Below are 14,177 nucleotides of genomic sequence, written 5' to 3'. Positions count from 1 at the left end.
GTATGGAAGTTATTTTGCATTGTATGGTGGTGTTATTTATGTACTGTATGATGGTGTTATTTCTATACTGTATGGAAGTTATTTTGCATTGTATGATGGTGTTATTTATATACTGTATGGAAGTTATTTTGCATTGTATGATGGTGTTATTTATGTACTATATTATAGTTATTTTGCATTGTATGATGGTGTTATTTATATACTGTATGGTAGTTATTTTGCATTGTATGATGGTGTTATTTATATACTGTATGGTAGTTATTTTGCATTGTATGATGGTGTTATTTATATACTGTATTGTAGTTATTTTGCATTGTATGATGGTGTTATTTATATACTGTATGGTAGTTGTTTTGCATTGTATGGTGGTGTTATTTTTGTACTGTATGGAGGTTATTTTGCATTGTTTGGTGTTGTTTATAAACAGTATGGTAGTTATTTTGTATGGTGATATACTGTATGGTGGTGTTTATGTACTGTATGGTAGTTATTTTACATTGTATGGTGGTGTTATTTATGGTACTATAATATGAGCAGTGTTCTAGCATTATTGCCATTTCTCTCCTAATGCTCCTAATGCACCAATTCCCTAAAGCAAATGCTAAAAAATATGTATTTTTTTTATTTACAAATGGAATTAATTACTTTTTTTTTTCTCGGCAGAGCTCCTCTCCCTTGCAAGATAACATTCCTATTGCGCAACGCAGGAGGTTTACACGTGTAGAGATGGCTCGTGTCCTTATGGAGAGAAACCAGTACAAGGAGAGGCTCATGGAGCTGCAGGAGGCGGTCAGGTGGACAGAGATGATCAGGTGATTACCCGATTCAGAAACCGTCACTTTTTTTTGTGAATATTGGAGGATTCATACAACCAAGGAACTAGACCCCATTGAAAGAAAATCCCCATATCTGGAGAGGTTTCCTTCCAGAGCATTTATATTTCCTTAGTTGCCTCTTAGGAACTATCCTGAAGTTTGCCAGCACGACGGAGGCCAAAAGGACACTCATTTGGTCTCCGTCGGGTTAATGGAGCCCTATTGACACTTTTAGCGTGTGCGTCAATAGCTTTTATAACGTACACGCTAAACGCAGGGCATAAACTTGCCTAACATGTTAGTGGATAAGGAATTTGGACCTTTTACAGTACTTTGTACATGATATGAGACTAACATTGAAAATGTCCATCATGACCAGTAATATTGTATCTCTTTGTAGGGCCTCACGGGAACATCCGTCCGTCCAGGAGAAGAAGAAATCCACAATCTGGCAGTTGTAAGTATTATTGTCGGAGGTATCTTGGTGGACGAAAGTCCCCGTATAGTCCCTGCTATGAATGAATGATAAGTCCGGTAACAATAAGGTCATACAAACATAAAATCTATTATAAGTAACTACATTATCTGTCTGCTTCGTGTTCCAGCTTCAGCAGGTTGTTCAGTTCCTCCTCCAGCCCACCTCCTGCAAAGAGATCATACCCCCCCGTCAACATCCACTACAAGTCACCCACACCGGCTGGGTTCAGCCAACGCCGCAGTCACACTATGTGTCAGATATCCACCGGGGGGCGCACAATCGAATTCTTCCCTGATGAGTAAGTCAACCTATACAGTGTTCTTTTTATGTGAATGTGTCAAGATTCCCATGGTTCCATGATTACCTGTGGACATAGACAGAGACAAATGTTCGTGCTCCTGGGCCCCAATGTAAATAGGGTCAAATGCAAATGAATGGGGCTGAGCTGCAATACCAGTAATAGCCCAAGGACAGGAGTGGCGCTGTTTCTGGGAAAAAGCAGATCATTTTTATAATCATGCAACCTGTTTAGGGTTACTATTTTAAATATTATATATAATAGTTATGTGAATATAAATGTCATGTGATTAACTTGAGATGTCTGAACAGTTGGTAAATAATGTTATACTAAATAATACGATAAATTCATTATAATGCTATGTTGATTTTTACTTGAAATCTTGTATCCAAGCACTAATACAACCTTGCAACCTTGATTCTTACTAACAACTAACTAAGTCTATGTTCAAATCTGCATTAGGGGTTCCGTCAAGGTTTCCGTGACTTTTGACGGCAAGAGTAGTGTACCTTATAGCGCTATTCTTGTCATGACTGAAAGCTCTCACAGACCCCATTACAAGTCAATGTGGTCTTTTGCTTATCATTCAGATCCATCTTATGAAAGATCCAGAACACCGCTATGGGTTCTGTTATTAAAAGAAGCCATGGCGCAAATGTTTAAAGACCTTGAAGGCTATGTACGCCTTTGAAATCGTTTTTTTGTTTTGTTTTATAATAAAAATGTCTATCAGTGTGTTTTGTGCAACTTTCTGAATACTTTTTATTAAAAATTATTTTACGTTTTTGAGAGGCAGCTGTTTTGTATCCTGTATACAGAGCAGCTGTATCTTGCGCTGAGACCTGAATCCATCAAGGACGCAGGACTGACGGATTTAGTGACAGCGGGTCCTGCTTGTCTCTGACACACAGGATCGAGCTGTTACCGATCACATCTGAGTTCATAACTTAGATGTGATTGATAACAGATGGATCCTGTGTGTCCCGCTGTCACTGAACCTGTCAGTCCCGCTCACCTGACGGATACAGGTTACATCACTAGATACAGCTGCTCTGTACAGGATACAGGATACAAAGCAGCTGTATCTCAAACAGTAAAAACATTTTTTAATAAAAAGTATTTAGAAAGTTGAACAAAACACACTATGAAAAAAAAAAACAATTTTCAAAGGTGTACATGGCCTTTAAGACGTATATTGCCCTTTACTTTGATGCATTGCATAATTGATACTGCATATTTACATTTATTTTTTAACAAAAATGTGATTAAACTGACAGCAGGAGATAGGGGAAATCCTCTTTGCCCCTTCTACATCCTCTTTGCCAATTTAACCTTGAGCTGAAGACTTGAATATTCTGAGAGAGCCTGGTTGCTAGGCAAACACTGCCTAACAACACAAAGACTGTAACTAACCTGTAATTAACACCTAGATTGCCACTATCCTGTCAGCAGCGATGGTATAAGGCACCTTTGCAGCAGTCATGCCATTCCCCATCTTAGCCCATGTTATTAAAATCAAATATTTCTATATATATATATATATATATATATATATATATATATATATATATATATATATATAAAAGTTAAATAACTAAAACTAACAATTTATTTTAAAGGGGAAATCCGGTTTTATTATGTATGACTACTCGGTCTGAGCTCCTTACATTGCAGTAAACATGTAATACAAATGTGGTTGAGGATGCGGGTTAGTTTATGTAGCTGTGTGCCTTCCAGTCCCGGTGATTTCAACATGATCAGACCACAGTCTTGCCGCCTGACCTTAGCTCTGCTGATCCAAGAGTGCATACTTAGGGTATGTTCACACGCAAACGCAAAATACATCTGAAATTACGGAGCTGTTTTCAGGCGAAAACAGCTCCTGAATTTCAGACGTTTTTGCATGTACTCACATTTTTCGTGGCGTCTTTTACGGACGTAATTGGAGCTGTTTTTCATTGAAGTCAATGAAAAATGGCTCCAAAAATGTCCCAAGAAGTGTCCTGCACTTCTTTGACGCGGGCGTAATTTTACGCGCCGTCTTTTGAAAGCGACGCGTAAAATTACACCTCGTCTGAACAGAACCTCGTAAGACCCATTGCAAGCAATGGGCAGATGTTTGCAGACGTATTGGAGCCGTCTTTTCAGGCGTAATTCAAGGCGTAAAAGGCCTGAATTACGTTTGAAAATAGGTCGTGTGCACATACCCTTACAGAGAAGTCAGGGGAGAAATAGCGGTGAGCCGTCCAAGAGCTATCTTATGCGTATGGCCAGTGTTACAGCTTTATACATGGACTCTGCTATCTAATAACAGTCACAGTTTCTGAAACCGAATTTGTATTACATGTATATTTCACAGTTCGATCTCGTAATAAAGGGCTTTCCCTTTAAGTAGTTAAAATAAGATTTATATCCATGCTGAATTTTTTGGAATGTTTGTGAAACCGGATATTCTGATTGGACGACTCTTCCCAATGCTTGCCTATTGATCATACATTCTGTTTCTTCTGAGTTTAGTTATCTGGAAAATATAGTATTACACAATATGCATATGCTATACATATTATACAATGGCTGTGTATGCTATACATATTATACAATGGCTGTGTATGCTATACATATTATACAATGGCTGTGTATGCTATACATATTATACAATGGCTGTGTATGCTATACATATTATACAATGGTTGTGTATGCTACCCATATTACACAATGGCTGCGTATGCCATCCATATTATACAATGGCTGCGTATGCTATCCATATTACACAATGGCTGTGTATGCTATCCATATTATACAATGGTTGCGTATTCTATCCATATTACACAATGGCTGCGTATATCATCCATATTATACAATGGCTGCGTATGCTATCCATATTATACAATGGCTGCGTATGCTATCCATATTACACAATGGCTGCGTATGCCATCCATATTACACAATGGCTGCGTAAGCTATCCATATTACACAATGGCTGTGTATGCTATCCATATTACACAATGGCTGCGTATGTTATCCATATTATACAATGGCTGCGTATTCCATCCATATTATACAATGGCTGTGTATGCTATGCATATTACGCAATGGCTGTCTATGCTATACATATTATACAATGGTTGCGTATGCTACCCATATTACACAATGGCTGCGTATGCCATCCATATTATACAGCTATCCATATTACACAATGGCTGTGTATGCTATCCATATTATACAATGGTTGCGTATTCTATCCATATTACACAATGGCTGCGTATATCATCCATATTATACAATGGCTGCGTATGCTATCCATATTATACAATGGCTGCGTATGCTATCCATATTACACAATGGCTGCGTATGCCATCCATATTACACAATGGCTGCGTAAGCTATCCATATTACACAATGGCTGTGTATGCTATCCATATTACGCAATGGCTGCGTATGTTATCCATATTATACAATGGCTGCGTATGCTATCCATTCTGCAGGGTTGCATAGAGCAGCATGCAGCCCTGTATAGTAGATTTTGCATTGGGATAAAAATTGAACCCTTGATTTCCAGATTGCTTTGATTGGACGTACAGTAATCTTACTAATACATTGCTGTTAACCCTTGCTGCATTTGCTTTCTGCTCTCCCGTGACGCTGGGCACCCTTTGTCCCTTTTTCTCTCCTTCTAGATTGAGAAGTAACACTGTGGCTTCTCTTCTCAGTGACTGCACATCCACAGCTCGTCGTGAGCAGAAACGTGAGCAATACCGCCAAGTGCGGGAACACGTGCGTAATGATGACGGTCGCCTACAAGCTTGTGGGTGGAGCCTACCTGCTAAGTACAAGCAGGTTGGTGACTTTAGATGGGCTATTAACCTGGTGTTTTTTTTAGATTACAGCAGCCTCATTGCCTATATCCAGTCGTGAAACCTATTTTATTGACTGAACCATGTATACAGCATATAACTTTCATAGGAAATCATTCTGAGAGTGAAATGATGGGTTTTCCTTCTAAAGAACATCTCAAGAAATGGTCTCCAGGCAGAGAACAGTCGTAATCCATCATAATCCCTCCGTAAATGAACTGACCATTGGGGTCCGGCTACTAGATCTCCAGTCCAATCTCTGTCATTGCTGGGAAAATGTATCCACATTTTACAGTTGTAGTATTACACAGTGCCCGTTGAAGACAATGACAGACATGTAATACATGGTTGTGCTGAGTCCTTCAAAGCAATTGGTGCTTTTTTCAGTTGCACTTTGCTCTGACTAATAGAGTGGGGGTTCTGAGCGGGCCCCGGCTGATGTCCATTAGCCTCAATAGTCTATATTTACAAAGGTTGCCCTTAGTGAACAACCCCTTTAAATGTTAAACAGTGGGATCACTGGTTTTGAGTTACTGTTTGTAGGCAATGAGGAGACTGCATTATAAATGAATCCAATCCCATTACCCTTCCCAAATTGAATGGGTTTTTAACTATCGAACTATTTTATATGTGTTGTTTAATAAGCTGAGTCCAAACGGAGGTCAGGAAGACAACCGCATGAAGAACGTGCCTGTGCCCGTGTACTGCAGACCTCTTGTAGAGAAAGACCCCACTATGAAGGTACCATCTTTGTCTCAGACGTCTATGACTCATTGTACCGAAAAGATCACTAAATTATGCGCTGCGTCTTCACAGTTGTGGTGTTCAGCCGGAGTCGATTTAACAGGCTGGAAGCCAACGGAGGAGGAAACTGTGGCAGGGATTAAATCAGTAGCTGGTCGAGATCCATTAACATCTGATCGCGAAGTGGAAGGAGAGAGCAAGAGCACCCACACCTCACCGGAGAAGAAGAAGGTGAGGACAGTGATGCAGCGGCAAGGAACTTGGATTATTCCATTTTCGTTAGGGGCTATTGATTTGTGTTATGTCTGATTATTAATATTACTTGTAAGATAATCAGGGGACACAATCAAAGTGTATCTTCTGCATTACAGATAAACAGAATAAAGATACAGCAGCCTACGTGTATTTCTTAGAATAATTTATATTTCCTAGGGTCAGTCAGTATTGGGATAAGAAAGCAGTCTGAAAGATAATTACCTATTCCCTCGATCCAGCTGTTTTTCGCTGAAAGCCGAGTGACAAGCATTATGGCCATTATGACTCCCATACGTATTGTCGCCCACAGTGCTGAATGGAATATCTGCTTACTGATTCTTTATAAAATCCCTTTATGTTACAAAGGTCCCTCAAAAATAAGCTGGTAACAGGGTATCTTACTGCTAGGATTCTCAACGATCATCTGTAATCTATCAGGAATGCTAGCAGCAAGTGTTCAATTCCCCTACAGCGTCTCCACAGGTAGAATAAAGCATTGCACAGTTCTAATTAAAAATCAATGGGCTGCCTGTGTAATGCATGGAAGTGCCGGGTCCTCCAAAGTCAGACACACTGTAGGTGCTGAACAGGGACAATATAGGGATATTTTACTTAAGTAATAGGCAACTTTGCCATCAAGGAGTCTGGAAAAGGTGGGTGCTTACTTCTATGGGAGCTGTAAGGGCGGTCATATTGGTTGTCACCTTGTTTAATAGATATAGCAAATTAATGGTGGAACAGAATATCTAACCACTTGAGAGCAATTTTGGGACAATCTGCAATTTTTTATTTAAAGGGGGCCTCACGCACATTACATACTTTACACTTTCCATAAACATTCCACCTTTTTTACACTAAGTCCCCATGCACACAACCATAGATTTCATCCATCCATGAATACTGTTCGTAAATACGCATCCGTAGTCATTTATAGTCATCTGTAAATCATCCGCATATACAGAACAGTGTCTGTAAATACGGTTCGTAGTGCATCCATAATGCATCCGTATTTACAGATCCGTAAAAAGAAGAAAACCACAAATTATATGCAACACCTGAAAACCTGGTGTCGCCTAGCAACGCTTCCGTAATTACGGACGGCTACGGGTGCACATCCGTAGCCGTCCGTAATTACGAAAGCGCCCATAGCCTTCTATGGTGAGTCCGTGTCGTAAAAGGACAAAACAAGGACACGTTCCCTAATTTCTGCGTCACGGACACCCATCCGTAGCCCATAGACATGAATGGGTCCGTAATTACGGCCCGTAATTACGAATGAAACATGCGGACGTGTGCATGGGGCCTATCAAGGGGAAAATAATAATTTTGCAGAGGTCCGTATTCTCTACAGATAAAGTCCCATTACCTCTTCTGAACACCTAGTGCCACCCAAATACAGTATATAACCCACTCTGCCTCTTCTTATAGTGTTTTATATCTTCCTCCCTGTCTGCAGACCAAGGAAATCTATGAAGCAGATGCCACCTCCAGTCGTGTATGGATACTAACCAGCACTCTATCAACAAGCAAGGTTGTGATAATAGATGCCAACCAGCCTGGCACCCTGGTGGACCAGTTCACAGTTTGCAATGCCCATGTGCTGTGCATCTCTAGTATCCCTGGTATGACAATGTCTCATGCTTATCCATTCTCTGCTTTTGATTTGGGCTCTGACAATATTCATCACAATATATTTCTCTGCGTCCCGTAGCGGCCAGTGATAGTGATTACCCACCAGGTGAGATATTTCAGGAGGGAGATGCCAACCCAGAAGATGCTGGTGGCACTGACGGGGTCCTGGCAGGAATCACGATTGTGGGATGTGCCACGAGATGCAATGTGCCGCGCAGTAACTGCTCATCCCGTGGTGATACCCCAGTACTGGACAAGAATCAAGGTTTGTGTTGCTGACATTTTTATTGGCCTTTATGGATATGATCTTGACATTGACTCACACGGGGGCTGCGGAGGGATCCTGTCTCAGATCGCAAAATAGATTTCTTTTCTCTGAGCGTTCGTGTGAATGAGCCCTTATAATGCGGAAAGGGAGATACCGTAAGTGGTTGCTAGAAACTTGTATCTGCAAAGAATTTGACCCCTTGATCTTTAAATATATTTTATTAGGGTTTTTTATTTACCTTAAAACACTATACGGTGATACTGGGATGTTTCTGATATTACCAGGGGAGGTTTCCACAGTCAGCAATGGTAAACTGACCCAGCACCAGTCAGCAGAGGAAGCCACAGAAGCGCTGGAGGTCCCAGAATCCTCAAACAGTGAAGCAGAACCGACACAAGTTCGATCAGGACCCCTAACAGAACATGTATTCACGGACCCTGCCCCTGTGGCAAATGGCCGACTGTGCAGGTATCCAAGGCTGTGTAAATTGTTGGTGTAGACCTCAGTGCTACATGTATATACACACCAAAATAGCAAACTTCACTTAAAAATGGGAAACACGCCCTTCCATATGATTTAGTCATTAAACTCATGGGGTTATCCGGTTCTTTAAAATTTATGGCCTATACTTATGATAGGCCATCAACGTTAGATGGATGGGGGTCCGACTTTTGGCATCCCTACCAATCAGCTGTTTGAAGATGCCGCCGTGCTCCAGCGTGCTCCCTGTCTTCGTGGTTGATCTTTACTTTTAGTAGCTGCTCTGCATTATATTATAGCTCAGTCCTATTCACTAGAATGGGATGAAGCTGTAGTGAGCTGTAATACCAGGAGCAGCCCCTACTAAAAGTACGGAGCTGTGCCTGGTAAACAATAGAGATGCCCCTTATAACGGCTGATCGAGAGGGGTGCCGAGAGTTGGACCCCAACGATCTAATATTGATTTCCTATGCTAAGTATAGGCCTTCAATTTCAAAGAACCTGATAACCCCTTTAGGATAAAAATAATATTAAAACAGAAAATACTCGCTTCTGAGGTGCCCCAAAATAGTTCTTCCATTGGCACAAGGGTAGCTTGCCTTTATAATAGATATAACCCACAGTTTATGCACATCTGCATCCGGACCGTGGTGCCCAAAAGCCACTCTGGGAGAACAGTATAGCACTATAAATGGCATTTGATGGTTTATGTTTTGCATTGGTACCATGATGCATCAAACTATGGTTCTGCTGCTGCAGTCAGATCTTTCTAAGAAGAATACCCATGAAAAACGCCTAATATCATTATAATGTTTTATTCCCAATACTAGTGAAAATGGACACCTGAAGCCCGAAGGGAACACAGCGCAGCAAGAGACTGAGACGAACAACGAGATCCCTGCTGGCAGTAGTGCTGCACCAACAATGTGGATGGGGGCACAAAATGGCTGGTAGGTAATTCTGGACCCCATTGATTTGTCCTCATGTTGTTTGCAGTTATTGACTATAGAAAATTGTATATACAATATATAATGAGAAAAGCAAACAGATAATCATCACTTTGTATTGTATTTGTATGTCATAGCAGTGAAATCCCATTATCCTTGGGCTATGTTCACATTTGCATCAGCGCTCCGTTCTGACATTCCGTCTGAGCTTTCCATCGGAATGGAGCCCTGACTGCCACAAACAGAAACCATAGGTTTCCGTTTCCATCACCATTGGTTTCAATGGTGACGGATCCGGTGCCAATGGTTTCCGTCTGTCTCAGTTGTGCAGGGGTTCCGTCGTTTTGACGGAATCAATAGCGTAGTCGACTAGGATATTCATTCCGTCAAAATGACGGAACCCTTGCACAACTGACACAAACGGAAACCATTGGCACCGGATCCGTCATGTGATGGAAACGGAAACCTATGGTTTCCGTTTGTGTCAGTCAGGGCTCCATTCCGACGGAAAGCTCAGACGGAACGTTGGATTGGAGACCTGACGTAGATGTGAACGAAGCCTTACCTGTGTGACGATCGTTGTTACCTGTGTGACGATCGTTGTTACCTGTGTGACGATCGTTGTTACCTGTGTGACGATCAGCTCTGCTTACTTTGTCCTTATACCTCAGGTTGTACGTTCATTCTGCCGTCTCCAACTGGAAAAAGTGTCTGCACTCCATAAAGCTAAAGGACTCCGTGTTGAGCATTGTGTAAGTATAAAGCCACTTGTACAGTAGTATAGGGGGTGCAGAGGTAGCAGTTGCACATGGACCCTGGGGCATGAGGGGACCCCCCTGGCCTCTCTGCCACATAAGAAGGCACCAGTATTATAAATGGCACATGGTAGGTGGGGGTCCTGTTACAGATTTTGCATTGGGGCCCATATTTAGCACTAGGGTTTGTATGTAAACTGTATTAAGTCTTATCACAAGGGCTGGGTTACAGCATGGGCAAAATGGGACAATGGCCCAGTGTCTCTGCCATCCTGTCCTGTAGCATTGCATTAATTGGAAACTATACCCCAATCTTGGCATTGTATGGAACTATTATATGTTCACTGTATAGTAATGTTATATAAGAAATATAGTATAATATGTGGTGTCTTTATGATACTCTTATTTGGGAGTGTATGATGGTATTATTTGGGCACTATATAACTATATAGCACTGATACTGTTATGTGAGCAATAAGTGTTACTGTTTATATAAGAATTGTTTGGGAGTACAATGTGGACACTTTTTATACAGTAATTTGGCACTGCATATATGAGTATGTGGGCACTATATGGCTCTGTTATGTTCTTTTTGTATGGCACTATTGTGCAGTCACTGTATAGCGGAATTATGTGGGCACTTCATGGTACTGTTATTTGGGAGTGTATGATGGTATTATTTAGGCACTATTTGGCATTATTATTTGGGCACTATATAGCACTGTTATTTGGGCACTACATGATACTGTTATATGTGCAATACATGTTACTGTTATATAGGAATTGTAAGGGACAAAATTACACTGCCATGTTGACACTTTATTATACAGTAATTTGGCACTGTATATAGCATTATTTGGGCACTATAAGGCTCTGTTATGTGCTTCTTGTATGGTACTATTGTACAGTCACTATATAGCAGAATTAAGTGGACACTTTATGGTCCTGTTATTTGGAAGCGTGTGATGCTATTATTTAGACACTGTTTGGCATTATTATTTGGGCACTATAGAGCAGTTATTTGGGCACTACATGATAGTGTTATGTGTGATATATCTTACTGTTGTATAGGAATTGTAAGGGACACAGTATTACTACAATGCGGACACTTTATTATACTGTTATTTACCACTGTATATAGTGGCATATAACATGGCATATAATGGCTCTATTATGTGCTTCTTCTATGGCACTATTGTGCAGTCACTAGAATTATGTGGGCACTTTATGGTACTGTTATTTGCCACTGTATATATCATTATGTGGGCACTATATGGCTCTATTATGTGCTTCTTCTATGGCACTATTGTGCAGTCACTAGAATTATGTGGGCACTTTATGGTACTGTTATTTGGCGCTGTATGGCGATATTATTTAGGCACATCATGGCATTATTATTTCAGTAATATTATGGCACTTTTACTCTCGATCTGCGCTGGAGCTGCTTCTTACCTGCTAAGTTCATAATAGTATAATATCCATGTAATAGAAGTTTTTCTGTCTACAAGGCACATACAATACTGGCTATACACAGCCACGTCCTAACATTTAATAGAAGTATTTGCGGCAGGAAACCTTACTAATTCCATATCATGTACGGTATGAGCAGTTTATATATAATCTTGTAGAAAAATACTATACCGCAGCCCTGTATGACTGGAAGCGATGTGATTCACTTCTAGTATTGTCAATGACTTGTCCGTCTTGTAACTCCCAGGCATGTGAAAGGACGAGTTCTTGTGGCCCTAGCAGACGGGACATTGGCAATCTTCCACCGAGGAGAAGGTATGACATTTTATACCTTTCAGCTTTTTATGTGTAATCTAGTCATTTCAATTATAGTTATTCCAGGATTTAATTGGTGTTTAGTGGCGAGTCAAAAGTCAGGAACCACCCAAAAAAAATTTGTTAGATATTAAAAGGGTGGTCTCATCAATGACAGCCGCTTTCAGATTAAGGCCACTGTGACGATCAGATGATTTTGCCAGGGGAAGCTTTGCCAGGCAAGACTACCCCTTTAAGACTCCTCCTCATATAAAGTCACCACAAGTCCAACTGCTGTAACCCCCCCACAATCGGCTGATATATTCCCGGGAAAACTGTGGCAGCCACATTACAAGGGAAATGCTGTAATACACAGCGCCCAAGAAAATGAACGGCCCCTGGTAGACATGGAGCGGAGTCTACCGAAGGGGATAATCTCTTTCCAGGGGCTTTCCGCTGCGGCTAACGAGGTGGTCCTGAGAACCCCCCTATCAAGATGCCCATATATTCTAAATAGAGGATATTTTTCTGTTGGGACAACACCTAAAGCAGAACTCACTACAACCATTGTGTACTGGACCTGTAGCGTGTATGTCTTTAACATACCGTATGTTCCCCTATATCTCATTTTGAAAGCCGTTATCTTAAATACAACAAAAAACTGTCCAATTGCGCAATCATCTCCCATCTCGATCAGTGATATTAAATAATATTTTTCTCTTGAGAAGACAAACAGTGGGACCTCAGTAATTATTACTTGATGGACCTTGGACATACTCATCACTCAATCCGTTGTATGGCAGTCGTATATGACCGAGTGTGGTGTGGATACAAGAACAAAATCTATGTGATTCAGCCTAAAACCATGCAAATACCGGTAAGTGGACTAGGAAATAAGCAGTGGATTATCTATCTATCTATCTATCTATCTATCTATCTATCTATCTATCTATCTATCTATCTATCTATCTATCTATCTATCTATGGATCTCCTATCTATCTATCTATCTATCTATCTATCTATCTATCTATCTCTCTCATATCTATCTATCTATCTATCTATCTATCTATCTATCTATCTATCTATCTATCTATCTATCTATCTATCTATCTATCTATCTATCTATCTATCTATCTATCTATCTATCTATCTCATATCTATCTATCTATCTATCTATCTATCTATCTATCTATCTATCTATCTATCTATCTATCTATCTATCTATCTATCTATCTATCTCATATCTATCTATCTATCTATCTATCTTTTTTCTGTGTATCATTTATTTCTTTAATATGGCATCAGTAGGTCCCAGCAGGTTCCAGATTTTGGGGATACAAACCTTCCAGAAAGAAAGTTAGTATGTCGAGCAAAATAAAGTCTTCTAGTCTTTTAAGATTCCAGTTTATACTAAATCTGGACCTTCTTGAATTACTAGAACAATTGATGCCGGATTAAAGAAATTTGCTATCTGTATTTTGTGGTCATTTAAATAATTCTATGTTCACATCTGGACCATGTATTTATATCGGCTGCTGATTGTATGATACAAATGAACAATGAGCCCTGTGATTCTATGTGCAACTTTCAGAAATCATTTGATGCCCATCCTCGAAGGGAAAGTCAAGTGCGACAGCTGGCATGGATTGGAGATGGGGTTTGGGTATCAATCCGGTTGGACTCCACGCTGCGGTTATACCATGCCCACACCCACCAGCATCTCCAAGATGTGGATATTGAGCCTTATGTCAGTAAAATGTTAGGTGAGAGACATAGCATTCCTGGTTCTTTGTATTTGTATTTTTGTATGTTATATATTGGATTACTTGTTTTTAAAGGGACACCTAAGGAAAAACAGACAGACTGTGTTACGCCTAGGGCAGGAC

At 40.4% G+C, this 14,177-nt stretch overlaps 1 protein-coding gene across 1 annotated transcript in view; it reads left to right on the top strand.

Annotated features, from left to right (window-relative positions):
* The window catches only part of MAPK8IP3 (mitogen-activated protein kinase 8 interacting protein 3), a 64,045-nt gene that overhangs the window by 37,557 nt on the left and 12,311 nt on the right, over window positions 1-14,177 (top strand). Inside the window, exons 15-28 of the mRNA XM_075830375.1 lie at window positions 664-812; window positions 1,216-1,272; window positions 1,421-1,591; window positions 5,269-5,428; window positions 6,091-6,186; window positions 6,262-6,420; window positions 7,901-8,066; window positions 8,156-8,341; window positions 8,629-8,812; window positions 9,655-9,774; window positions 10,443-10,523; window positions 12,244-12,311; window positions 13,019-13,167; window positions 13,883-14,054. Coding sequence (XP_075686490.1) covers window positions 664-812; window positions 1,216-1,272; window positions 1,421-1,591; window positions 5,269-5,428; window positions 6,091-6,186; window positions 6,262-6,420; window positions 7,901-8,066; window positions 8,156-8,341; window positions 8,629-8,812; window positions 9,655-9,774; window positions 10,443-10,523; window positions 12,244-12,311; window positions 13,019-13,167; window positions 13,883-14,054 — 1,918 coding nt within the window. The remainder of the gene's footprint in view (window positions 1-663; window positions 813-1,215; window positions 1,273-1,420; window positions 1,592-5,268; window positions 5,429-6,090; window positions 6,187-6,261; window positions 6,421-7,900; window positions 8,067-8,155; window positions 8,342-8,628; window positions 8,813-9,654; window positions 9,775-10,442; window positions 10,524-12,243; window positions 12,312-13,018; window positions 13,168-13,882; window positions 14,055-14,177) is intronic.

This window comes from Rhinoderma darwinii, chromosome 6, assembly GCF_050947455.1.
Source record: "Rhinoderma darwinii isolate aRhiDar2 chromosome 6, aRhiDar2.hap1, whole genome shotgun sequence".
Taxonomy (NCBI): Eukaryota; Metazoa; Chordata; class Amphibia; order Anura; family Rhinodermatidae; genus Rhinoderma; species Rhinoderma darwinii.
The sequence above is the reverse complement of the archived record's forward strand: the minus strand, read 5'-3'. Positions and strand labels throughout refer to the sequence as shown.